This window comes from Ambystoma mexicanum, chromosome 5q (genome assembly GCF_040938575.1).
Source record: "Ambystoma mexicanum isolate Mex_15411 chromosome 5q, UKY_AmexF1_1, whole genome shotgun sequence".
In the NCBI taxonomy this organism is placed as follows: Eukaryota; Metazoa; Chordata; class Amphibia; order Caudata; family Ambystomatidae; genus Ambystoma; species Ambystoma mexicanum.
This window is the reverse complement of record NC_090933.1, coordinates 1,052,104,848-1,052,131,587: the sequence shown is the minus strand read 5'-3', so window position 1 is coordinate 1,052,131,587 and position 26,740 is coordinate 1,052,104,848. Positions and strand designations below refer to the sequence as shown.

Below are 26,740 nucleotides of genomic sequence, written 5' to 3'. Positions count from 1 at the left end.
AAGCAAAGTGATAGTCGTCAGTGAATGTTCTGGTGGCTGGGGTAAGCGGGAGTATGATTGATTTAGTGTGATTGATTTTTAAAGCAGATATTGCCCCAAATTTAATTACTTCCCTCATGACTGGATTCAGATTTTCAACGGGGTCGCGTATAAATAACGCTACATCGTCCACATAGAGGGATATAATCAACCTATGTGGACCGATGTTAAGCCCCCTGTGGAGTTGCAGGGATCGCAGTTTCGACACCAGAGGTTCCATTATTAATGCGAATATTAACGCAGTAAGCGGACACCCTTGTCTGGTGCCTGGTTGTAGTTTGATGGGGGAAGATCTTGCTGATCCCACTAATATGGTAGCTTGTGGGTTGCTGTATAATAGGGAGATGAGTTTAATGAAACAGGCACCTATGCCCATATGGGTGAGCACTGTGAATAGGAAGGGCCATTCTACCGAGTCAAAAGCCTTATCGGCGTCTAGCAGAACTGCAACGGCCTGGCGAGTGGGGTCAAGAGCCTCGACAATACCAAACAGCTTCCTGATGCCGAATGTCATACGGCGACTGGATACAAATCCGGACTGATCCGCGAGCATGAGACCCTGCATCAGCGGCAGTAGCCTATTTGTAAGTATTTTCGCCAATATCTTATTATCGAGGTTGAGTAGAGATATGGGTCTATACAATGCACACTCTTCCAGGGGTTTGCCAGCCTTGTGCAATAGGATTACGTTGGCCTCACGGGAAGACTGTGGGAGGGAACCTGATTCCAACGCCTCGCCGAACACTTCTGCAAGTGGGGGTGGGGGGAGGGTATTAGCGAAGGCTTTGTAAAATTATCCCGTTGGGCCCCAGGACTTTGGGAGGGTTTTGATGGCTTAAATTATATCCTCTGGCGTGATGGGTTCGTTGAGGGGTTTGCGCAGCTCTCCCTCTACCCAGTAGAGTTCAATGTTTTTGAGGTACCTGTGTAGGGCGTCAGTGTCCGAGTTATATTTTGAGGTGTACAAGTCTTGGTAAAAGGTTTTGAATTCTTGTACTATTTCTTCATCTGTGTGCACGATCATGCCTTGTCTGGAGCGTATCCTTTCGTCCGTTGGCTGCTTCCTATCGGCATTAACCAGTCTTGCAAGGAGGGCTCCTGGTCTTTGGCCCTCGCCGTATTGACGGACCTGTCTGTTTCGGCCCAGGAATTTTAATTCACGCTCCGCCGTGGCCCTGAACGTCTGTAGCTCTTCCTTAAGTGCTGCTTGGGAGCGTGAATCATTCCAGATGGAGCACTTGAGCTCGAGGTGCTTTAATCTTTCCTCACTGGAGGTTAGTTCCCGTCGGATCAGTTTAAGGATACCGTTCTCTTTAGCCAGGCAGACCCCTCTTATGAAACACTTTAGCGTTTCCCAAATCGTGCTCGATGAAGTTACTGTGCCCAAGTGCCTTTCCATGAATGTAGAGATTTCGTCACGTAATTCGGATGCAAACACTTGGTCTTGCAGGAAGCCAGGTTTGAAGCGCCAGTGCAGCAGGCGAGATTTGGTGGTGGACGGGTTGCAGATGAGGGTTACCGGAGAGTGATCGGAGAAAGTTTTAGGTAGAATTTGACAGGGTCCCCAATGGAGAGGGCCACTTGCAGATATAAACAGGTAGTCTATTCTAGAGCTGGTGTTGTGTACTGCCGAGTGGAACCTGTAGTCGCGCTGCTCCCAATTACTTTGTCTCGATGCATCCACAAGGTCGTAGGCTCTGCATATTTCCTGTACCTGGAGGCTGGCTTTGGAGATCGGCAGTGTCATGCTCCGTGACCTGTCTTTCGCGAGGTCTAGGGCGGCGGTCAAATCGCCCCCCCACCACCACCCCAGATGATCGTCGCTGAGACTTGTGTCGAGAGGTGTGTGAGCACCTAGACAAAGTTGTTAGCCCCATCTACATTGGGGCCGTAGGAGTTGACAAAAATGATTTATTTGCCTGCTATAATCCCTCTCACTAAAAGTGATTTGCCTTCAGTGTCTTTCTCTGTGGTTATCATCCAAAAGCCGGTCTTTCGACTAATTAAGATCGTCACTCCTCTGACGTAAGACGAGAACGAGAAGTATCTATGACACCCCCAGTTTCTGGCCCATTGGTGTTCTTTTCCAGGGAGCAGATGCGTTTCTTGAATCATGGCAACATCTACTTCATGCCTCTGTAAGTATTGAAGGATCTTTCTTCTTTTAGAGGGGAGATTGCCTCCTCTAATGTTCCATGTGGCTACTATGAATTGCTCGTTTGGTTTGCATGTTTGAACTGATATTGTTGAATCCGACCTGAGGGGTCACAGGGCGCTGTGGACGACGCCCACTGCGGATTGCTGGTAGTCTCCATAGTTTTCGTAGGAGGGGGTCCGTCACTGCATGGTGTCTTGGGGGGTCGGCGGAGGACAGTGGTTTGGAGGCGCATTCCCAAACCCATTCTCCAACTTCCTTCCTTACAAAGGCAACCCCCAACTCGCTCGTTTGCTTACTTGATCGGGGTCTGAACCACAACGGTGCGTGTCCGTCTCCTGATTTTCCACCCATTAACAGTGAACTGTTGCGATAACTTTGCTGTGCACGGGGCACCAGGGGTTTCCCAAGTTGCACGGCCTTGGAGTGCTTAAGTCCCGTGTTTCTTTCGGTAAGGTTGCTGTGTTTTGTACGCAGGTTTCATGCCGTTGACCTTATGTTGCTTATGTTGGGTTTCTGTGTATTCTTTCTCTCTGCGCTCGTGCTTGGTTGGGGTTTAGCCCGGGACATCCTGCTCTATCTAGGAATGCGTTGGTCTCCTCCGGCGTCTGGAAGAAATTGACTTTCCCCCCCATGTTGGATTCTTAGTTGCTCTCGAAAGAGCATAGAGTAAGTAATTTGGTTGTCTTTGAGCCTTTGCCTGATGGAAGTGAAGGATCTCCTATGTGACTGGACTGCTGGGGAGAAGTCCGGATAAAAGTGTATTCTGTCTCCGTCGTGGTATAGCTCACCCCTTTTCCTGGCCAGTCGGAGAATGGTATCACAGTCTTTATATTTAAGCAGTTTTGCAATGATCGGCCTGGAGGGAGCTCCTGGGATGGGTTTAGATGATGGAATCCTGTGTGCTCTTTCCACCACAAATATGTGAGAGAGGGCTTCTCGGCTGAAAAGGGTGGTGCAAAGAGCTTCGACAAATTCTTCGATTTTCGATTGCAGCTGGTGTTCCCTTACCCAGACAATTCTAATGTTATTTCTTCTGGAGCGACCCTCCAAATCTTCAAACTTGGCGTTGGCTGCTTTCATTTGGGTCTCAAGTTGGGTGACTTTAGCCGCTAGGGTTGCTGCGCCATCCTCTCGATTGGACATGCGCTGTTCTACCTCGTTAAGGCACTCTGTGTGGGTGTCCAATCGGTGTTGTAGGAGATCTACTTTAGAGGAAAGTCCATCCATCTTATTGTTTAGACTTCCTATGCCTGCTTTCATGTCCAACAAGAGTTCATTAATGTCAGTGGAGGAGGTTCCCTCGTCCATTTGGTGTGCACTGTCGGATGTGGGCTCTGGTTACTCCTGGAGTCTGGGAGTTTTGGGGGCTGCCCCGGTCTCGAAGGTTAGCTTTCTCTGCAATCTGTCAGTTTTCCCCATTGGCCTGGAGGGGGGCGTCCCCGCGTGGAATGTGATACTTGCAGGTGGTTATCAAGGCGCCAGCAGCCTTTCAGGGATGGGGCATTGTGCGCGCTGCGTCGAGGTAGTTGGTGGGATAAGAGTGGCCCACTGGGGTCAGGAAGTTGGTTAAGACGCTTGTCACTGGTTCAGTTCGCTATTTTGCAGTTCCTGGGAGGGCTCGAGGCGGGTGGGGGGCGGGGGGAGCGCAGCCCTCCCGGCGGTATTGTGCAGAAGGCACTTCTTTAGATACTTAAGATGAGCGCAGAAGGCTGTGGACTCCCTCCACCCCACCCTGTTGAGGGAAGGAGAGCCGTAGCACATTGCTCTCATCCGGATAATGTTTCCTTGTGGATGAGGCGGTTTTGTATGGAGACACAGCGAGGATGTAGAGGCAGTCTGTGCGTGTGTAAGGGGGTTTCAGCAGGGACGTAGGAGATTAGGCACGTGTACCCCCAGTGCGCTCCATACCTGAGAGGATGAGTGGATGTGGAGCGTTCGCCGCTGATCTCCGCCAGTCTCCCTGGATCTTTACTGGTCAGCTGTTGCCTGGGGGGGGCGCCGCCTTCGGCCTCTGGTTGTCGCCTCCCGGCCCGGCCACTCCGCCCCGCCCGGTGAGGGGGAGGCGCCATGTGCCCCTCCGGGTCTGGCGGCAGGAAGGGGGGCAAACTGGGAGAGGGTGGGCGCCTGCGCCTCGTTTCTCGCTCCTCTTACCTGCAGTCGTCAGGAGCGAATCTGCCCCTCTTGCAGCCCCCGGGCGCGGGCCGTGGCCTCCAGGCAGCCGCGGTTGCCATTGCCGCGAGCGCAGTGCCGCGGGTCCGCCGCTGCGGGGGGAGAGGAGGGACTCTCACCTCAGCCTTCGGCTGCGGCTCGCCGACGTTCCTCTCGGCCCCGCCTTCCAACAGTGTGTAGGGGGCTGTCAGCTCTCCTCCACCCGGCCTCCGGCCACCTCCTATTGCTCCACTTTCTGCTGGGCCCACTCGCTAGCCTCGGGCGCGAGGTTCGAGTAAGTGCTTATGGGGCCGCCTGGTCTCCGATTTCGACACAAACTTCGCAGGGCTGTAGGGCAGTGCCCAGCTGGCAAGGATGGTGTTTAGTCAGGTAGAATACCGATTTAGTCAGGATGATGCAGGATTAATTCCAGGCCATGCGGGAGCTCGCTAAGATGCAGCCATCTTGGTTGGCCCTCTAGCACCCTCTTTCTGGCGCACATTTGCTACCTGTTGCCAGGCTATAGAGTTTGAGCAGTTGTGTTCTACTAGCACTGTTCTGATCTGGAGTTTTCATTGTCTTTGACCAAAGCAGGGCTCAACGTTAGCATAGTTAAAGGATGTATCACAGCAATTGGGTAAGCTATTGATATGTCCAAGCTGCACCTTTTAGTGTGCCCAAGTCTTTTCCTTCCCTGGCTTCTTTTTTAAATCCAGCTGTATGTGGAGTCTTCTACGTGCTTATGTTTGCTACACCTCTGTTAAACCCAATATTCTCATCCTCCTCGGGCACCATGCCGCTCTCGCCCCTTGCTGAAGGAATCCCAACACCAGAGACCAGTCTGCGAGGAAGCCCCGATGGTTCCCCTGTAGGGAGTAGGTCACCTATTCTAAGGTTACACAGTTCCACACCTTTTCCCACCCATTCATGTTCTTGGGAAGGATCTTTTGATTTCCACTTCTGCACCAGGGTGAGTGCCACCGCTGCCATCAGCAGTATGACAAACATTTTTTCCGTTCTAGTGGGTAGGTTAACCAGGTGAGCCCTCCATTTCCAACAGCACCAGACCTTTATTTCCCCTTGCCATTGACCCCAGGGTTGCCACTAGCGATTCTAAAATGATTCCCCAGAACTTCTGAATATATGGACATTCCCACTATATGTGGCTCCATGTCCCCTCCATGCCGCATCCCCTCCAGCACATTTTTGACACCGAACTGTAACTCTTGTGTAGCCTACCTGGAGTTAGGTGCCATTGTACCATCAGTTTCTCCCACATCTCCTGAGTTTGAATGGACCTGGTCAGTATGGGTATATGCCTCCACAGTTGCCAGTCCTCTTCCTCGATTGTCTGGCCTGTTGAATTCTCCCATTTATTCATATATAGTCTCACCCCTACCTCCTCTCCATGTTCAGCCCTTGAATATATTGCCCCACTATGTCATCGTTCCCTGTCTCTGTTGCTAGATATTTTATAACAGGGTTAGAGGTCGAGTCGCCCTTGCTTCACTGGACCCTGCATTACCCAGTGCCTTATCTGGGCATATCTATAACTTTCCCCCTCACCCAGCCCGAAGTCCTCTTTATATAGGTTAAAAGTTTTAATTTCTGTTCCATCAAACAGGTCCCGAATTTTGTGACAACCCCAACCCTCTCTATCCATCCCGAAAGCCCTTTCTTCCCACCCCAGTTTACCAAATATTGGAGTACATGGGGATGGAAATGTGAATTGGGCTCTTTTCACCAACTCGTCCAAGGCATCCCCCACCCCTGCCACTATTCTGCTGCGATACACGTTGGCCGGTCTATGCCGCTGGGATCTCCGAGTCACTGAGACCACTCCCACACACATCACGAAGGTCGACCATCCTGATCCACCAGCCTGGCGGTGCCCCAGGTGTGTATTCTGCTCCAGCCTCCTCGGACTGGTGGCGGGGTGGTAGCCAGCCCCCCTCGTCCACCCTCCCGCCTCTACACACCTTGCAGCACGGCTCTGTGCCTGCGTCTCTCTAGGAATACTATGACACCTGGGCTCACCATATCTACACTGGAAACCTCATCATGGTGAACCCTAAGAAGCAGGGGAAACTAGGCCAATTGGCCAGGATGGAGCCAGTGCCGCCACATCCGTCGGCACACCCAGGATCCTCCCAGCTGGAAATCGCTGCCCTCAACCACACCTTGCTGTCTCTTACATCCAGTACAGACTCTCCTGGGTACAAAGATTGAAGTAAAGTGGATATATCAGCTATCCAGATCAACAAATTGTGTGGACGAATGACTGAGGCGTAGACCAGAATTGATGAGGGAGAAGATAAAGTATCTGCCCTTCAGCGCGAGGGTTCCCTTCTACAGCAGACTGTCAAGAAAATAGCAGCTAAGAATGACGACTTGGAGGGGCGCTCTCGGCGAACAACTTGCGTATTGTTTGTGTGCCCGAATCTACTCTCACCAGTAATATGGAGCAATTTATCGAAACACTATTAAAGGAAGTGTTGTCTGATCCTCCGGTCTCCAAAATGTTTCTGGTGGAAAGAGCGCATCGCTCCCTGGCTGTTAGACCCCCTCGGGAGCCCCAGAACACCCCATAATTACTCGGATCTTTAACTATCGTGATAGGGATGGTCTACTGAAAGCAGCCATAGAAAAGGGAGAACTGTGATGGCAATCCTCAACGATCTGCCTCTTTCCAGACTTTAGTCCCCAAGTGCAGGAACAACATACATCCTTCCACTCGGCCAAGAATATCCTCTGTTGGAAAAATGTCCAATATGCAATGATGTTCCCGGCCAAGCTTGGAGTGATGCACATGTGGAAGGCTTCCTTCTTCACGACACTTGAAGCAGTGGAAAGATTTGCACAGGAGTTGCCCGACCCACGTAGATTCCCAGTCCCTGATCTAATGTGCACCCCTTATCGCATGCTATGCTGGTTCTCGTCTTTTGCAGCGCATCAACCTGGCTTTGGCCCTGGAGACCCCGTATCGTCCAGGAATTTGCCCGAGCCACTGGAGTCTCTGCCACCGGCTCCTCCTTACCGCAGCCACTGCGGTAGTTGTTGGTTACCTAGTTGTTAGCTGGGAGTTTGTGGGTGGGAGTCGCTGCCGGTATGTTTAGGTTTCTGGCATGGTGGGGGTGGACAACAGGGTGTTCGTTTGGGTTGATTAGGGGTGCGTATTTGTTGTTTCAATTACTGGTGTAGAATTGGGTAGGTCATTCCTTGTTATGATTGCAATCCCAGACTACCCCGACCCCCCCTTGCGGGTACTATGATTAGGCCAGGGTCTTCACGGTTTAATATTCAGATTGGGTTTCATTATGGGGCGAATGATGATCGCTCAGTGTTAACATGAATTGTACGGGGGTTCTCCAATAAGAAAAAAACAAGTCGTATTGCCAGTTATGCAAAGAACCATAGTGTTAATGTTCTGTGCCTTCAAGAGATACATTTACCCAAAGGCATTAACCCCGACGCTACCAGGCTGGGGGGAGGGGGGGTACACAGGTACGTGTCCTCCATCACAACACACTCTAGAGGGGTGGCCATTTACTTACACCGTACATTGGAGTTCAGGCTGCATGATTAGGTTGGAGACTTGGAGGGCCGGTTTCTGCTGCTGGCTGGGGAGGTCCGGGGACTGAGAATCTTCATTATAAATGTATATGCACCTAATACTGACTGTCCCAAATTCTTTCGGTGATGTGCCTCGTATCTCCATAAATATCCTCACTATGAAACAATCTGGGCAGGAGATTTCAATGTTGCACTTTCGGTAGATATGGATTAAAGAATATAGTGCCCTAGTAGTCCCCCACTTGCGTAGTGTGTTTGAATCCTCATTCTCCTCTGGGGTCCTGCCCGAATTTACTAGAACTGCGCTGGGCACCGTCCTCCTGAAACCAGGAAAAGATCCAAGTAACTGCTCCTCCTACCGCCTATTATCCTTAATAAACACCGACAATAAGATCCTTGCCAAAATCCTTGCTGACCGTCTGCTGCGCCATATGCCAGCGCTTGTCCTCCCTGACCAGGCCGGATTTATACCTGGCAGGTCTACTCAAAATAATCTTAGACGCCTATTCATGCTGATGCATAATGTGAACGCTGAAATCCCCATGACCATAGCTCCACTGGATGCCGAGAAGGCTTTTGATTCTATGGAATGGCTCTTCCTATTCAAAGTCGTCCTGGGATATTTGCATTGGATCAGACTGCTTTACACGGCCCCTAGAGCGGCAATATACACTAAACGCCAGCACTCGAAATATATTTTTCCGACTCGGGTGTCTAGGCAAGGGTGCCCGCTTTCTCCCATACTATTTGCTCTGGCTATGGAGCTGGTTGCCTTTATTCTCAGGGAGTATCATGCACACCGTGGTATCAGGATACATTCACACATCTCCATTGTCTCTCTGTACGTGGACGATAAGTTGCTTTATGTTAAACACCCACACGATAATCTGCAACCACTCGTACAAGCAATCCCGCACTTTGGTGAGTTGTCCGGTCTTAGAATAAATTGGTCTAAGTCCGAAGTGATGCCTTTGACGCGGGCAGTGACCCAGAGTTATATACCTGGGGACTTCAGGTGGTGTCCTCATGGGAGGGTATCTGGGGATCCAGGTGACCCGATCCCCGGTACATCTTTATGCTGAGAACTATCTGAGGACCCTGGAACACTTGGAGGGTAGGGTCGAGGGGTGGATCTTGCTCCCGCTGTCTCAGGGAGCCAGGATATCGCTGGCCAAAATGGTTCTGCTCCCTAAATTATTATAAATTCTCAACAAAGTCCCTAACTGGACCCAGTCTGGGTTTTGGTTTTGGTCGCCTCGGGTATCCAGACATGTTTAACTATTTCCTGTCCGCTCAGATGCAATACTCAATCTTGTGGTGGAGCCCCACTGTGGGGCTGCCTCACACCATAATAGAGAAAAGGATGCTTTCCCCGTATGACCTGAGGGGATTGGTATGGGCGGGTCCCCACCCGACAGCCCAATTCGAGATAGACCCGGTAGAGATTACTTGCAAGGACTGTGAGCACCTGGGCCGCTTGGTGGACACGGGTGACTACCACTCCCCCCAAGCTCCCAGTAACGCATATGGGGATCTCATTGTTGATTGTCAATTTATCACCTAGGAGGGCTTGAAGGAGAGGGGCGAATGGAATACTATCACAATGCTGTTATATTGCCGACTACGGGCGGTGTTTGAATCTAAATGGCCTAATTACCTACGTGCAACCCACCCCCACCCTCACCACTTCTTCAAAATGCTTCACAACCTGGACTGGCTACGAAGTTTGTCTCCTTCTTATACAGAATCATTAGTTCTCCGACAACTCGCTACATGTACAACTACAGGGCCATTGGGAGATAGCTTTGGGAATGACCCTCTCAGACCCCCAGTGGAAACATATATGCATGCAGACGAAAGGCCTATCTCTGAACAGTCGATTACGCCCGACACATTTTAAATTTGTACATCAGGTTCATTACTCCCCGGCGAGATTACATCGATTTTACCCGGACAGAGCCTCTTCATGCTATATATGCCACAGGGAGGGAGTGGACTATTTCCATGTGGTTTGGGCATGCCCCTGTATACAGCAGTCCTGGAGGTGGAAAAAGCAATAGTTGAAATGCTACCTACCCCGCGGGAGTACTCACCTGAGTTTTGGCTACTGGCCCTGATAGAGGACAGCTCCCGGGCTGAGAGGAGGTTCCTCTGCATGGCCTCAGTTGTGGCCAGATTCCTCATTGCCAAAACCTGGGGTAATCGATTTGCCCCAACCTTCCTGGCATGGCTGAATTGCATGAACTTGTGTGAACAGAGAGAAACTATGTATGCGATGTCGCTACCAGCCGGCAGCAGGCTGATCAACTATTGGGGCCCCCCTCAGATCTTATAGATCTAAGAACACTGTGGACACTACTTCCCCATAAACAAACTTGTATTACCAGCCCCACTATTCACTAATTACTGTTATGTCTGGGCGTTGTACGTAAGTATATCTTGCTCCCCATAGGAACCGATTCATTGTTGTAGTAAATGTCGCTACCGTTCCTACTCTTATATATGCACCTTTGGTAGTAACTTGCAGTATTCACCGTTTGGGTTGTTGGGAAGGATAGAGAGGGTCCGGGCCTTGTGGCCATGGGGTGGGAGTTTTTACCAACTGCTTTCTTTCTTGTTATAATCCGGAAAAAACAGGTTTTAAAAAACTCTTGATGTAAACATCTCACAGAATCCCATCCTCTGCATCGTTGGAAACCGGAACTGCAATTCCTCCCTGTCGAAGGCCTTTACGCCATGCAGGGCGACCGGAAGGCTTTTTACTAGTTTTTTTAATGAGGTTAGTAATCTTCCCAGTATTGTCGCTAGTTTACCTTCCCTTGATAAAGCCGGATTGGTCTGGGGAAACTAATTAGGGGGTATATGTTCTAAGCAATTTGCTAGGACTTTCGTATACATTTTTGTGTCCACATTAATCAGGGTGATTTGTCTATACGATCTGCAGGAGGCAGGGTCTTTACCCTGTTCGGGCAGTAAAACCACTTTCCACTCCTCCATAGATGGGGCCATTTTCTCAGTCCTTCCCCATTCATTAAAAAGGGGGACCATGTACGGGAGCAATGTTTCTCTGAAGGCCCTGTAGAATTCTGTGGTGAATCTGTCCGATCTGGGGATTTGTTGAGGTAGGGAAGGCTCTTCTCACCTCCTCGCTAGCTGTCCCCTGGTCCAATGCTAATCTCTCCTGCTCAGAGATTTGTGTTAACCTCTTGCTGGCCAAGTAACCTTTCTGCACTTCCTCAGGTGCCCCTTCTGAACTGTACAGATGAGAGTAGAATTTACCAAATTCCTGGGTAATATCTTCCTTGTCTGTGCTCCCTTTTCAACATCCTCGCCAGCAACCTATCTGCCTTGTTTGCTTTAACATAATACTTGTGTTTGAGAAATAAAAGGGAGCGTTCCGCAGCTCGCACATGGATCAGCTCCAGTTGTACACTCACTGCTCTATATTCCCTCCTTGTTTCTCACTAGCACCAACTCCCATATGGGTCGTCATCTGCTTCAGTTTTTCCGCGAGTTCTTGTTCAACTAGCAGTAGTTCCCTATCTCTTGGTGCTTTAAGTGCTGTTAACTTCCCCCTTATTGCGTCTTTGAAAGCATCCCACCTTATCTGTTGTGAGGTATCCCCTTCTTTATTGTCCCCGAAATACTCCCCAATCCCCTCCCTGATTTCTTCCCTCAACATATTGTCTTTCGGTAAGTAGGCAGGGTGAAGCCATTTCCACACTCCCAGAGGTCCCCCCCTTCCTCCTAAGCTGCAATGTGATGGGCACGTGGTCCGAGAGATTCATGGTCCCCACCTCCATCTCCGTGACCCTTCCCATTAAAGATCAAGATGCCCAGGTATAGTCTATCCTGGATGACGTTCGGTGAACATGAGAGAAATAGGTATAGCCCTCCCTGTCACCATCCCTCTCCCACCATCCCTACCCCATCCAGCTTTGTTACCAATTTCTCTGACTGTTTGCCTTGTGCCCCTAGGGTCCTCCTGCTTCTGTCTCTACCCGGGTCCCATGCCAAGTTAAAATCTCCAGTAAGTATCATGGGGACCTTTGCAAACCTCTCTAGCTTGTTCAGGGAGGCTTGGTGAAAGCATTCTCGGCCTTGATTGGGGGCATATACCGTGGCGATAGTGTATCCTGCTCCCTTACCTTTAATGTTTAGCGCAAAGTACCTCCCCTGGGAGTCTCTCTCTGTACCTTCTATTGGCCATATTGTTCTTAAGAGCAATCAGTACTCCCCTCTTTTTGGTCTTATCGTTTGCTTGGTATATCTGCTGAAACCCTTGTATTCGCACCCCATGTATGTCTCGGAATTGAACATGTGTCTCCTGCAGGGTGACTATATCTGGTCCCTCTCACTGTAGAAATCTCTCCAATCTTTTCCTCTTCACAGGGGAATTGATACCATTAATATTTATGGAAATAAACTTCATGCCCCTACCATTATCCATCCTCCCTTGTGTGTACTTTGCTGTGCCTCCCCCCTTCCCCTCTCTGTTTCCCTCCCCCTCTGCTTCCCTCCCCCATCCCGCTTCGTCCCCCCAATCGCTAGGGATGCTCAACTGGCCTCTAGCCCCCCCTCAAATCGCTCCCTCGAGGATTGAGCCCCTTCCCTTCCCAAGCGTGCTCAACAGCAGGTACTCCCATACCCATTCCAAATTGTCCGTAGCCCCCCCCCTCCACCCGTGGTGGGACTTCCTTATTCTCTCTCTGTCAATGCCCTCCTTAGGCTTCTCCCCTTTACTGATTTTCTCTGTTGTACCTCTTTATGGTTTTACCCCAGACTGTCTCTTTACCAGTGTGTAAGTCTCCTCCTATCGCATTCAGGTCGCTGGGCCTTTCAGCTGGGACTGATGATCCCCTTTCTTGCTTCTTTTGGCCTTCGTTGCTGACCATTTTCTTCCCAGCTCCTAGGCTTGTCCTGTCTCCTCCACATGGGGTCACTCCGATTGGGTTCCTCATCCTCAATGCCCAGCAGCCTCGCTCCTTCTTTGGATCCAATCCATCTTTGCTTATCCTGCCAATCAAAGACCACCCCGAACGGAAATGTCCATATATTATTGCCAGGCCTGATCGAGACTCCTCTCTCGTCCCACTTATGGTGCTGATGTGCGCCTTCCGTAGTACCCCTGTGCAGCGCCCTCCGCCCTTCACTTCCTGGGGACTCTGCTCTCCTCGTTTCCCTGAGGGGATAATTGCGCGTGACGCCGGGGTTATGGTGTTACCCTGGACTCCTTTCCTGTTTCTTACCCCTCTGGGCACTGGGGCGTTTGTCCCTCAGGAGTGTCTCCCCTCTTCTTTCCTCACTCTTGACAGATCCTCCCGTGTTGCTCCGGGTGCAGGCTTTTCACCTACCCGTTCCGCCGCGGTGCTCAGGCCCTCCTGGGTTCGCCTTCTCTTGGTTTGTCCACTGTCTGCTTTGTATTTGATGTGACTGCCCAGGGGGTCTGACACAAGCCTTCCACCTTCTCTCTTCGGCCTTCTGACAGCTGCAGCAGTGTGACTCTCTCCTTCCAATACCTGAGCGGCCGCCTCGCTGGTGCCCAGGACTACTTCCTCCAATCCCAGCTCGTCTATACTCCTTCTGCCCAGTGCTTATGTTGGGCCGATGCCTCTGGGTCTCAGCTTCCCCGGCACCGGCGATGTCCTCTGCTAGCTTTGTTTCTTCGAGGCCCAAGCTACGGTCTCCAAGCCCCCACCTGCACAAGCTCCTGCTATGTGTAATCTATGCCTGGGGAGGGCACTATCGCTTTGTTATGCACCTGTCTCGTTCCAGAGGTTGTGGGGAGCATAGATCACGGTGCTCTCAGCTAGGTGGCCATCTTGGAATCACCACCATCTCTGTGTTAAGACCTATATATTGTACTCTGTATTAGGATTTTTCTCTTCTTTTCCACTCCAGAAAATCCATTAGAACAATTTAGTGGTCTTTCTCAAGATGAGGCATCTGTAAGAGGAATGAATCTAACAAATAATTTACCTCTGGTAATTTTATATCTTATAGACACAATATACCTTGCATCTCAGGTCAACCAGGCGAAACAGTACTCGGAATTTAATGTTTGCAATGAATCCCCTTTATCACATGACAGTTCTGTGATTCCTTGCAGTTGCCCATGGCCAAAACTGTAGGAAATGGCGCTGGAGGCATTTAGTACATGCATGTATGACATCACTTCCAGCACAGGACAGCGCCAAGTAGTCGTCATGGAGCCATACTTTGGACCGCACAGCAAATCCTGATAGATGTAGAAAACATTCAGAGCAGATTCCATCTCACCTGTATTTTACAAGTTGAACCATAGGTGGGAGCAATATTGTATCCATCAGAAAGAACATTAGCAAATGTAAGTAATGTTTTTTTGTTCTTTCTAGGCTCCCTCAACCCAGCCCTGTGTGTTCCTTCATTGCACCCCCATATCTTCCCAGAGTCATCCTTTGTCTGTTCCACCTACCCCTCCCAAGATGATTTTGAAATGTTAGGAGCTTTGACCGATGTTTAATTATTGCATGCTCCCACCATGCACTGAAAATATCACCTCATACATCTTTTATTCAAAATGTTTGTACTAATTTCTCTGTACTTTAGTTTTCAGATAATTACTATCGTGCAGAACTGATTGATGCCCTCTCAAACTCTGTAACTCCTGCAGTGAGTGTGAACAATGAAACTAGGACACTGGATAACTTGAACCCGGACGTCCGGCTCATTCTCGAGGAAATCACTCGCTTTTTAAACATGGAAAAACTTCTCCCCAGTTATCGACACACTATAACAGTCAGGTATGACTTCTAGCATGCCTATGTGAACTTATTAAGTCCACAGTCTGAGCATAGGATGTTATTCCTGCTCCTTCGGTTTCAAATGGAATGATAATGGTTGACATTGTTTGCTCTCCGCAAAAGCTTTGATGACTAATAAAAAAGAGAAAAAATACTCCTAAAATGCTATTCTTTTGGTAAATTCTGCTGCTAGGAAAGATATCTTTAAATATAATGTATTAACACATTAATATTGTGCATACAACATTGGTTAAGGCTAAGTGGTTATGTGAGTGAAACAGATTGGGCACTTGTAGAGGACAAAATAAAAGGGGGGTGGAGAATACTAATAATGAAAGCTGTTGTTTGATTGAAGTCACTGCTGAAATGTTCTTATTACAGACATCTTTGTTGTGACAACCTATGTGATAATGGGATGTACAAATTGTAAATATACATTCTTAAGATATAAACTGTCAAGCATCATTTATTTTCCTAATTTTAGTGGCGTCATCTGCCAAACGTTATTGGACAACGTGCTGTGGAATACAAGTAGCAAATAACCAAATGTGGGTCCTATGTATATGGACATCGGATTGATGACTGTTATTTGTCCCTCTCTAGTTGTCTGAGAGCCATTCGTATTCTGCAAAAAAATGGCCATGTCCCAAGTGATCCTACTGTCTTCAAGTCCTACGCCGAGTTTGGGCATTTTGTTGATGTCCGTGTAGCAGCCTTGGATGCAGTTGTAGATTATACAAGAGGTAATTTTATTGTTTGTATTATGCTTGTGAAAATGTACACTGCTTTCCTTGTCGGGAGAAATTATAAAAAAAAGTTTGCCTCCTTTCAGCACTGGTGCTTATCCCTCCCTCGACATAATATATGCTTTAATGAGTTGATCTTCTGTGTGCTTCAATTAGTAAACACTGCCACGTTTTGAACTTGGCAAAATGGATGCATTCTCACATAATGCTTTCCAAAGGTAAACAAATAAATATATTTAAACTATTATATTAAAAATAATCAATACAAATATGTGCCCATATGGAATCAATGTTGAGGTCTAGGTTATACAAAGAGTGTCTCCTAATTCAAATTAATTGTTTATATGCAATTATATCAAGCGCAATAAGGTCACACACTGAACACTTTGGATTGCTTCTCAATTTAACAGCAAATGTGTTGAATGGTAAATTATCATCTCGTCAAGTATATTTGTGTCGAGTGCTGCAAATGTTGTCAGTGTTTAGAAATTTCTGCTTATACGATTTGATTTTAAATGCAAAGACATCACAGTCAGTCATTGTGCAAGGATTTGTGATGAATTGGAGATGATTCCCCCAGAAAACCTGGCCTGGGACCCTCCTCATGTTGCCAGGGAAAGGCAAACACTTCCTGATCCTGACACTGGGGGTGGTGTTCTGCAGGAGGATCACATGGGGCTGCAGGGTGGGGGGAGGGGGTAGAAGCAGGTCAGGAGGTGTGGGAAAACCGCTTGAATAACTTCCCCCAAAGACCATACAATTTTAATGGCTTACTGTAAAGTTGAAACTGTGAAAGGAAACAGAGATTTGAACATTGAGGACTTAAAGTCCCTCATCAATCTCACATCGGCTAAGCCCACTAAGGGGTTAACTGGCCTTCCTACTGAGTGGGAATGTATGTATTCGATAAACCAAAGAAAAGTCCAAAGGTGAGTGCTGCTGTTAAAATTCTCCTCATTGATCCCTTGGATGAGCCTCCAACAAATAATAGCTCTGACGAGTATTACTACTTTAATAGAAACAAAATCTCAATTTTATTGCACAATTAATAAAAGATTACATAATACAAAACAATACGGTGTAGAAGATACTTAAAACTCCATACATAAAATCTTACGTACATTTTATAAAACATATTGCACAATATTATTCATAACACACCAATTGTTGTCACATGTCGATGTGACCTAGTTACCAATAGCGTGGATCAACTAAACACATTGGTCACGCTATGTTTCTCTAGCCCAACTTATACTAGTTTCTGTCCTATATGGCTTGACTCTGCCAGACATTCATCGGGGGCAACAAGTGTGTGTATGATGGAATGACTTGCAATGGATTCCAACTTTCTATCACCCTGGTCTTCCTGGGGATACCTAAGGGGATAAAGACACAATTTAAGTATATTCATACAGACTTATAAATAGACCTAACAAAATGAACCCTTACTCCAAAAGGCTTTAAAGGTGTACTACTAAATGATATACCTGGGTGGTATTGTTGCGTTCCAAAATGTTGACCACCTTCAACCAAAAGTGTTGCTCTGTCATTCCTATTTGGAGGAGTATCAGCTCATCTTCATCTCCCTTACCTAGAAGTAAAAACAATCTAACAATGTGTAGTTTTAAAAACTCCCAATTATCTCCATTTGTTGCTCTAATCCCATCTTACCTCATACAGTGGTCCGGGCTTCTTTAGCGCTATAAAAGACAAAAAACAATGTGAGGTACGTTATATACAAGCCCTCGTAAGCTTAATGTGATTCATCATTCTGATCACATACAACTTTACTTATCACAAAGATTTTTTGGAATCTTACTTGGAGGGGCATTTGGAAAGTTGTCTCTCCCCAACACAGATGTGCATGTAGAAAGTCTTGCCTCAATGGTGGCAGCTTATTGTAAATTCTCCCAATCTTAACTGCTGCAAAACAGATGGCAAAAACTCTGATCAGGGTTCTGTCCCACAACTCTCTCATGGATACGATCTAATGACATCTAACGGGATCACCCTCTTCTACTAGAACCACTTGTCCTGAGTGTCACCCCCCGACCATGCCCTTTGTTAACTTGACCTCCTTTAGGGACCCGTCCACCACTGCCAGCATCTAGGAATTTCACTGGATCCGTCCGAGACTACAAAACTGTGGCTGATTGCTACCTAGCACTGTATGCCTCCGACACATGGCATCATCTGTACAAGTAAATTCAGACTGTAACACTGCTGAACTGCCTATTTTTGTGTGTCACTGTATATTTTTGATTGTCATTGCAACTAAGTTCTCAAGTCGTCCTGTAAATGTTTGCGCCCGGCTACCTACGGGTTTGGATTTGCGCTATATCAAATAAACAAACAAACAAACAACGATTGGCCCATGCTGACTGATGGCTCATCACACCTAAAGCACTTAGTTGGCTGTAGCTACTGTTTTTCTCTTTCTCAAATTGTATGGGAAAACCACTCTTGTCAACTGTAGCATTGGTCCCAACGTGCTTTACCTGAAACAATGCACCAAAAGAGATGTAAGTCCATGGAGCACAATAAAAACATGTATACAAAATGTCTTAACCAAACCTTATTAGGAAATTAAACTTTCTCTTACCCAATATCCACACCTCGACTGTTCACTCTAACTCGCAGTAGTAGTTGCAGTGAAAAATGGGCATCCGCTAAAATAGAGCGTTGTGACATCACTGCGTAATGTGCTGATGTCATTGCTCTCATTTAGGTAAGTAAACCACGGGTCTTGCGACTACGGTTTAAACTAGGAGAAACTGTGAGCCAAAATAACCCATCAAGGGGCTCGATCTCACACATGGGAAATCATTCAAGTTTTTAAAAGTACAATCATTCCAAATAGAGGAATGTGCCATGCCCACAACTATGTGTACATTTCACTTGTTACAAAATTAGTACAACTTCATAACAACCATCATGTTATTACTGTTGTACGCCAACACGTGCAGTGCTACCATACTTAGCATCTCAAATGTCCAAGTTTGGCCAGAATAGTATAGAACATATTTTAAATACATTGTAAGAAACAGTTCTGAAAGATATACAAGTCATAACAACTGTTACGCTCACCTGGTATCCACGGGGACGCCACGCAGCCGGGCTGCTCGCTGGTATACTTCTCAGTGGTTCCCAGATGTGATCGTCGGGGAAGGTTCTGCCTGATAGTACAGGAGGACTGTGTTCAAGACTGACAAATCGAGGTAAGTATCCTCCCTCCACCCTGCATGATTTCAGCTCCTCTGGGCCCACTCCTCACCTTGTGGTAGAATTAGGCATGCTCTCCGTCCTGCCTTCTTTGCAAGGGTGTGTTGTCTTTCATGGGCGTGTGCTGTCTAGTTACTTCACTGTCGCCGGCCCGGTTGATGTCTTTCAGGTAGGTCTTATTGCTGTTCTTTCATATTGCTATTCCTGCATGCCTTTCTTTGTTTAATAATGTCTCTTTTCTCCGTTAGATATGCGGACCTTCAGCACGGCGAACTGGCTTTGTTGAGCCTCGCTGGTAAATGATGGCACATAATGAGCACTATGATGCGGTAAGTAAGCGCTATGCGCAGCGCTGCGATGTCTTGCCTTTGCTAACCTGTTTTCTTTCTTTTCTTGTAGGTCGCAGTGTTCTCCCAGCGCGTGTGGAATTTACGGAGTAATGCCAGCCGAGAGGCAACCAGCCAGGTAAGCCTTTTGAGCGGTTCGTAATTTGCAACGTCTCTAATGCCTTCTTTATGGTTGTCTCTACCTTCCTCTTTCAGGTTGTTCGGTCCGGGAGGCGTGCGGATTCAAGGAAGCTATTCACAGGAGCTGTGAGAAGATAAAGATGAAGATTGCAGGTAAGATGCTGCCGCTAACGGTGTTCCTTTTGTCTCCTTGCAGGTTCTGCTTCTTCGAGGCTCGTGGGTATAGCTGGACACGGTGAGCGTCACGTTGCAAACTGCAAAGTAACGCGAAGCGTGTTGTCTTGCTCGGGTGTGGTTTAAATAGTCCCAACAAAGTAGTCCAGGTAAAATAGTCCCTAGGCCACCACACCCAAAACATTATACCGCACCAAACTATGTGGATGCCTCCATGTTGGCTGAAAGCCTCAATAAAGTAGTTCCCTGAACACATGTCCTTAATGGTGTATGAGCCTGGCGCCATAGGTGCCAGGACTGGCCCCAAGAGGGCTTTTGAAGTGGATGCCAGGCCCTAGAGACCCGAGTCCTGATCCCACCTGGCCGATGGGCTTGCCAGTGGGGATTTGGGACGAGGGTCGTGACAATAACGTATCAGTGTAAGATCTTATCAAGGGTACATTGCAGGGCACAATATATGTAAGGATCTTAGCACATGTTCAAAGTGATGTACGCATAATGTGTTGGTGGAAAATGTCATGGGTACATTGCACGGCTCATTATTGTTAGATATCGGTGTTTCTTACTCTTATTCATACAGCAAATGGGTAAGCGCAACAAAAGAATGATTAACGTATCCGTCTTTTTTATGTTACATTGTGCCACTCAATGTTCTCATTCAGGCCTCTTATATGGCTTTTGGTCATAAAGATAAGTTTCTGTTCCAAGTGCAATAATTTTTTATTTACATCCTCCTGTGATTTACCTTTCACTTTTTTCAAAATAACCCATTCGAAATCAGTAAAGGCATGTTTCATATCCTCAAAATGTTCCACCAATGGTGCCAATTCAATTTTATTTGTAAGATAACTCCTATGTTCTATCATTCTCGTCTTGCACTTCCTGTTGGTCTTCCCAATGTAGATACACGGACAGGTGTAAGTGATCATGTATTCAACATTTTCTCAAGGGTGCGCTGGTCCTTGGAAGTTCCCTAACGCCCCAAGCGCAGCTTGTTATGTTTTGGGATTTTGGGTGGGGAAATTCGACGGGCGAGTTGGGGGTTGCCCGTGTCCGGGAGGGAAACGGTTTAATGTTAAGGAAGCGTGCTTATCTGGGCTCCCCCCTTCATCCCACCGCCACCACCCGGGATCGCCCAGCGGGCTCACCGGGGTCAGCTCTCGCCTGAAAAAGTAAGAACTCAAACACAGTTCCGATGCAATGTGGCCCAACAAGATAGAACAATCTCTCGTCCCAAATCCGACCAAGCAGTCAACCGCCAACAATATTCAAGTTAGCTACCTGGAACATTAAAGGGGGCAATAACCCGACCAAAACGAGAAAGATGACGCAATACCTCCGGAGACACAAAGTTGACATTGCTCTGATTCAGGAAACTCACTTCCTCCCCGGAACAGAGATTTGTTGGGCCCGAGACTGGGTCTGTCATAGATACTTTGCATCATACTCCACATACGCCAGAGGAGTGGCAATCCTAATACATAAATCCCTGAAATTCAAACTACTCGCAGTCAAAAAAGACGAAGAGAGGAGGTCACTTCTAATACACGGGATCCTGGAAAATACAGAATTGACCATCATAAACTCCTACAGACCGAACACGGATGGATACAAAAACTTTGACTGGGTAATGACACACCTGGTTGAAGCAAGACCCGCAACAATCATATGGGCAGGTGACATGAACACCGCACTTGACCCACAGAAGGATAGATCTCACCCGACGTCTACAACCCCCTCTAAAGCAGCTCTCCAGGTTCTTGGGATCTGCAAAGCATGTGATCTGGTAGATGTCTGGAGACGCCAAAACAGCGAGTCCCAAGACTATTCATTCCATTCTTGGGTCCACAAAACCAGTTCCCGCCTGGATTACATATTGGTCTCCGCACACAACCAGGTTCAATGAACAAACAGCCAAATACTGCCGAGAGCACTATCAGAACACTCAGCGGTCACAGTCGAGGGTACCCCACCGGACCCATCAGAAGGGAGAAGACACTGGAGATTCAAGCCCGGATCCCTACACGACCAGGTATTCACTGACGAACTCCGTACAGAAATCATAACCTTCCTCGAAAACAACCAGGGCACAGTGTCATCGGCTGGAACCCTGTGGGAATCCCTAAAATTTTATGTCAGAGGGATCTGTTTAACCAAAGAACAAGGAATTCTGAAGCTCGTTAGGCAGGAGCTGTCCTTGTGCGAATCCCGCATGAAAGAGCCCAAACACTTACAGACCACCTCACCAGAGCCACAGGTGCTTGCATCGTTGAAGGTAGAGCTTGATAAGTTCAGAGCGGCAGCGGACCGCAAACTAAAATTTCTATCACATGGCCACTGCATCCGCCAATACGGAGAAGGGCAAAAGCCAGGCGCCCTCCTTGCGAGGCTGATAGCGGCGGATTGAAAACCTACACAGATCGAGCAGATCCAAAACCTCCAGGGCACCCTAGTACATACCGACAAGGAAATAGCCGAAACATTCCGCACCTATTATCAAGAGCTGTACAAAACTAACTTCACCGCCACCCAGAAGGAACTGACACACTATCTAGCTGACATAGAACTGTATTGGGTGGAGGCCATGCTGAGGGAGCCCCTAAACGCACCCATCACCTCTGAGGAGATCCTCCAGGCCAATAAGGACCTAGCAAACACTAAGCCGCCTGGTCCTGACCGGCTAATAGGCGAGTTCTACAAAGCGTTCGCACCCATCCTTGCCCCACTACTACTGCAAGTCTTCGAGGAAACACTAGAGTCCGGGTCATTACCCCTGACCCTTCGAGAGGCAAACATACTATTGCACAAAGCCAACAAACCCCCAGAAGAATGCGGCTCGTACAGACCAATATCACTGATTAATCTGGACAATAAAATATTAACTAAAATCCTGGCCTCCAGGCTCATTCCCCTAATGCCCGCGCTGGTACTTGCAGACCCATCTGGATTTCTACCGGGCCGCAACACAGGATCAGACGCTTGTTCGGAGTCATGGAGGCTCTGGACCCCTCACACCAAGCAGTGGCGGTCCTCCTAGACGCCGAGAAAGCTTTCAACTCCATTGAATGGCCTTTTCTCTTCGAGATCCTCCAAAGAATGGGCCTAGGAAAGAGATTCCTCCAGCTAACTGCCCTTCTTTATAACCAACCCCGCTCGAGCATCATTCTGGGGAAAACTAGATCAATGGCAATAGATCTCCAGCGGGGTACAAGACAGGGGTGCCCACTATCCGCCTTGCTCTTTGCCCTGGTGATGGAACCCCTCACATTAGATCTCAGAGCCAGACACATACACAGAGGCCTGACTTTCGGCCCCCACAAACTAATAATCTCCTTGTATGCAGATGACATCGCCCTTTACATACACGATCCAACAATAAACCTGAATCCAGTAATACGGGATTTAATAAAATTCGGTAACTTCTCCGGCTTAAAGATCATCCACAGCAAATCAATTGTATTCCCACTCACCCCAGAGACCCAAGAATTCCAGGATGACTTTGGCTTTAAATGGGAACACACAAACGTTCGCTATTTAGGCATCCAAATGGCCAGAGACCACCAAACCCTCTTCCAAGATAATTATGGCAAAGTAATCCAAACACTACAGGAGAAAATCAGCAGATGGAAATCACTACCACTCACTCTATGGGGCCGGGTGTCGATAGTAAAAATGGTAATCCTCCCCAAACTCCTCTATCTCTTTGTAAATCTTCCCCTACTATTACCCAAAAAACATCTCCAACACCTGAAAAGCATAATCCTGGAACTTCTCTGAGCGGGCAAACCAGCCAGAATCGCCTACAAGTCACTAATCCAGCCCGTAAAAAAGGGCGCAATGGCACTCCCAGATGTAGAACACTTTTACTGGGCAGCGCAATCCCAATTCCTGGGCCACTGGTACGCCATACACCTCGTTCGTCCCCATGTACAGCTGGAGCGAGCTCTCGCATCCCCTAACCTGCTCCGAGCAGCCATCTTTGGCCTGACAAATACCCCATACAACACTCTAAACACGGTCCTCTCCACCATAGAAATATGGAAAAAAATTGCATTGAAATGTAATATTCAGACCAGGTTCTCACCCCCCTACTTCTGATAAAATGTATCCCTGGTATCCCCCTGACCGCAGAGAAAGTTTACTTGAACTGGGCCGACAAGCTAAATTTAAAAAACATGGGCAACCTTTTTATCAAAGGAAACTTCCTCACTCCCCAACAGGCCAAAGCCTGCAGAGCCTCCACCCCTAGACACGTTTATTTACTTCCGTCTTAGAGGCTCCCTGAAAGCCAGACTACCCTTGTTCCCGCAACAACCCGCAACATGGCAACTGCTACATGGAGTCATCAAATCACAAGGAGAGGGTAAATTAGTTTCGATGCTATACAAATCGCTATTAATAGAAACATCCCCGAACCCGACAACACCTAAAACGAGATGGGAAAGGGCCCTCCAGATTTCAATCCCAGATGAAGAATGGGAATATATCCTAGCACAAACCCAGAAAGTATCGCTAAATACAAGATAAAATTCATTCATCAAGCGTACCACACCCCCGCTAGAATCCACCATTATCACCCCTCGACCCCCTCACTGTGTGGTCGATGTGGTACGCCATCGGTGGACTTCCTCCACCTCGCATGGTCCTGCCCACCAATTCAACAATTCTGGGAAATGATACTGGAAAAGACAACCGCAATGATAAGAATGCCCATAGAACCTGACCCCAAGATCACACTCCTGGGACTCACCAAACACTTCCCCATCTCAACACGTAAACTAGGAGGGATGCTACTACTGTTGGCACGTAGGAGAATCGCAATGTCTTAGGGAAAAGGACCCGCACCAACTGCACAACAGTGGTTGAAAGACATAGCATACTGTCAGGACACAGAATAAACTTCATCAAACTAATACCCTCGCACGCTCCACCACCCGATATATGGGGCCCATACATCGCCTATTTGCTATCCACAGGAAGCAACGACTCCTCAAGAGCCTCTTCCCCAGGTTCCCAGCGGAATCATGCGGGCATACACTCCAGCCCGAGCACAGCAATCAACTGTTAATCATCGCTGACTCGAAACGAGGGCGTCCTGATGGGCACTGGGATGGGGGGTGGGGGAGGACAGGATATGAAGCACAAGTTACTTCCATGTTTGTTGTTATGACATAATTTTGTTTGTTTATCGTATATATACCTAAAATAAAGTTTTTAAAAAAAGAATCCACATTTTCTGGGTTGCAATTTGTATGTTCTTTCAGTAGCCACTAACGTGACAGCCCCAAATTTACAGATAGCACCTTCTTGGTCTGAAGGCACATTACAGTTTCCACACGGATGATGTCCTACTACCTGCTGCAAACCCCACAGGGTACTTTGTGTCTGGCCTCGGCTTCTCTCTGTGCCTATGTCATTTTTCATAATGATGCGTATACTGGTGCTTTTTTGAAGGCCATCAACAGGGCCGTCATGTTTTTAGTCATCACCTTCCTCCAATTTTTCTTGAGGATGCTTTTCACTTTGTAAGTTAGAATACTGAAGGTGCTCACGAACACCAATGTAGTATCTCTGTAATGCCCACCGTATTTTTCTCAAGAAGTGCTTCTCTATTGTTATATGCTCATTTGGCGGTCCGTTTGAAGAGTCCCACAATGCCCAAAGTACTAGGATGAAGACGAGGGATGTAGAGGCTGAAGATTGCAAATTGTAGTCTAATTGCCCTAATGACCCACACCTTAGGGAGACTGGGAGGTATACAAGGCCCCCTCAAGTGCAGGCCACAGAGAGAAGCAGTTGGAGGTGGAGTGAATGTCGGAACTCCACGTGGCAGTCAACGTTGAAGGAAACCATGGGATACGCCGGAGCTGCTGTGATTAGCAGATTGAAGGCCAGTTATGAGAGGGTCTTTCCTTTTATTGACCTTGTATGCAGAGGTTGCTCAACAGGAAGTTTTATTGGGGAAAGCTTTCCCCCTGAAGAACGTAGTTGCAGAGGTCACGCAGCAGGAAGGGTAAAATGCAAAAGCTTTCCCCAGTGTAAAGTGGACAGAAGTGGCAGGCGAGCACCCAAGTGTCCCTGGAGCGAGGATCGATCGGTTACCGACCGGCTTGGGCCGCTGGAAGTAGAAGAAAACATACTGCGAGCGGCATGCAGCAGGAAGCCAGAGGCAGTGGAGCGAGCGGACGTAAGTGGCACTCCCAGTGAGTTCACTACAAGTGTGTGACCCCGGAAAGGCCTGTGATCGCTCGCTGGCCCCCTCTAATACTTTTGAATACCGACCTGATATAAAGAACTTAAAGTGGCAGAATATCGAACTGATACCAAGATAAAGTGGCAGACTAAGAACTTTAGGCAAGGAGGGTATCATTATGCTTGTAAAGGTCATAGATTTTGTCAGAATCAAAGAAGCGCAATATGGAGTCGAGGGTATAAGAAGCCACATTGCAAAGCCAAAAGAGGGCAACTAAGAACCAAGTTGTTGCGAGTCATATTGCCAAATTGAGAGAAATGCAGATGTTGTAAATTACCTAAACACGCATTGTCCAAGCCAAAGAAGAGAGAAGTGGAATAAAAACCATTGGTTGAAGTAAAAGTGGGAAAACAGAAGTGGCAGGAGAGCTGTCTTCCTGAGAAGAAGTTTTCAGGAAGAGAGTGTTATGCTCACCTTGTCTCTGCGGGGACGTCGAGCACTGATGCGTGGAGTGTCTGCTTCCCTGGTTTGAGGCGCTGTGCGTCTTTTGTTCGCCGGACTGGACTTGGGTCAGCTCCTACGACAGGGGAAAGGGTGGTGAGTCTGTGCCTGCCACCTGTGACCCCCACCCTGCTCCTTCCACACGTGTTCCCAACTCTGGGGCGCTCTCACCTTGTGTATTTGGTTGGTGGGCTCCCCTTCCTGCTTAGTCTCAGCAGGGGCGCAATGTCCTGTAGGATCCAGTTACTTCACTGACCCTTGAAGTCGGGTGGCAACCCAGTACTCCTGTGGTCGCAACTCGTGTTGCTTTTGTTGCTCTGCTTGTTATTGTCCGTGTAATCCGTTCTATTGTATGTTGTCGGTGTCCAGTTATCTGTGTTGTCCTTTTCTGCATGCCGCAGTCCGTGCTCTTTTGTGGCTTCTGTCGTTGTTGTGGCACTAAGCCCTCCTCGGTGTGCGTTGGTTTGGTGCAACGCTCGTGAGCGGCTGAGCCAGTGGGCCCGGGTGGCCTGCCTTGTGTCTAGGGGGTCAGCGCAAGCTCAGGTGCGGTTTGCGTGATCTAACCTGTTCTTTCTTTCTCTTTTCCAGGTACCTGTGAGCCGGCGTGATGAATGAATCCGGTCGATGGCGACGGAAGCGGTGAGTAATGCGCGGTGGTGACAGGGCGCGATCAATGAGCTCAGCGGATAACCTTGTTTTCCTTCTCTTGCTTCTGCAGGTGCTGGCGACCGATGAAA

The 26,740-nt window shown here is 48.0% G+C and overlaps 1 protein-coding gene across 2 annotated transcripts in view; it reads left to right on the top strand.

Annotated features, from left to right (window-relative positions):
* The window catches only part of TAF2 (TATA-box binding protein associated factor 2), a 2,148,555-nt gene that overhangs the window by 1,559,371 nt on the left and 562,444 nt on the right, over positions 1-26,740 (top strand). For both annotated transcript variants that reach the window (XM_069621552.1, XM_069621551.1), the window contains exons 19-20: positions 14,507-14,700; positions 15,304-15,443. In XM_069621552.1, coding sequence (XP_069477653.1) covers positions 14,507-14,700; positions 15,304-15,443 — 334 coding nt within the window. The remainder of the gene's footprint in view (positions 1-14,506; positions 14,701-15,303; positions 15,444-26,740) is intronic.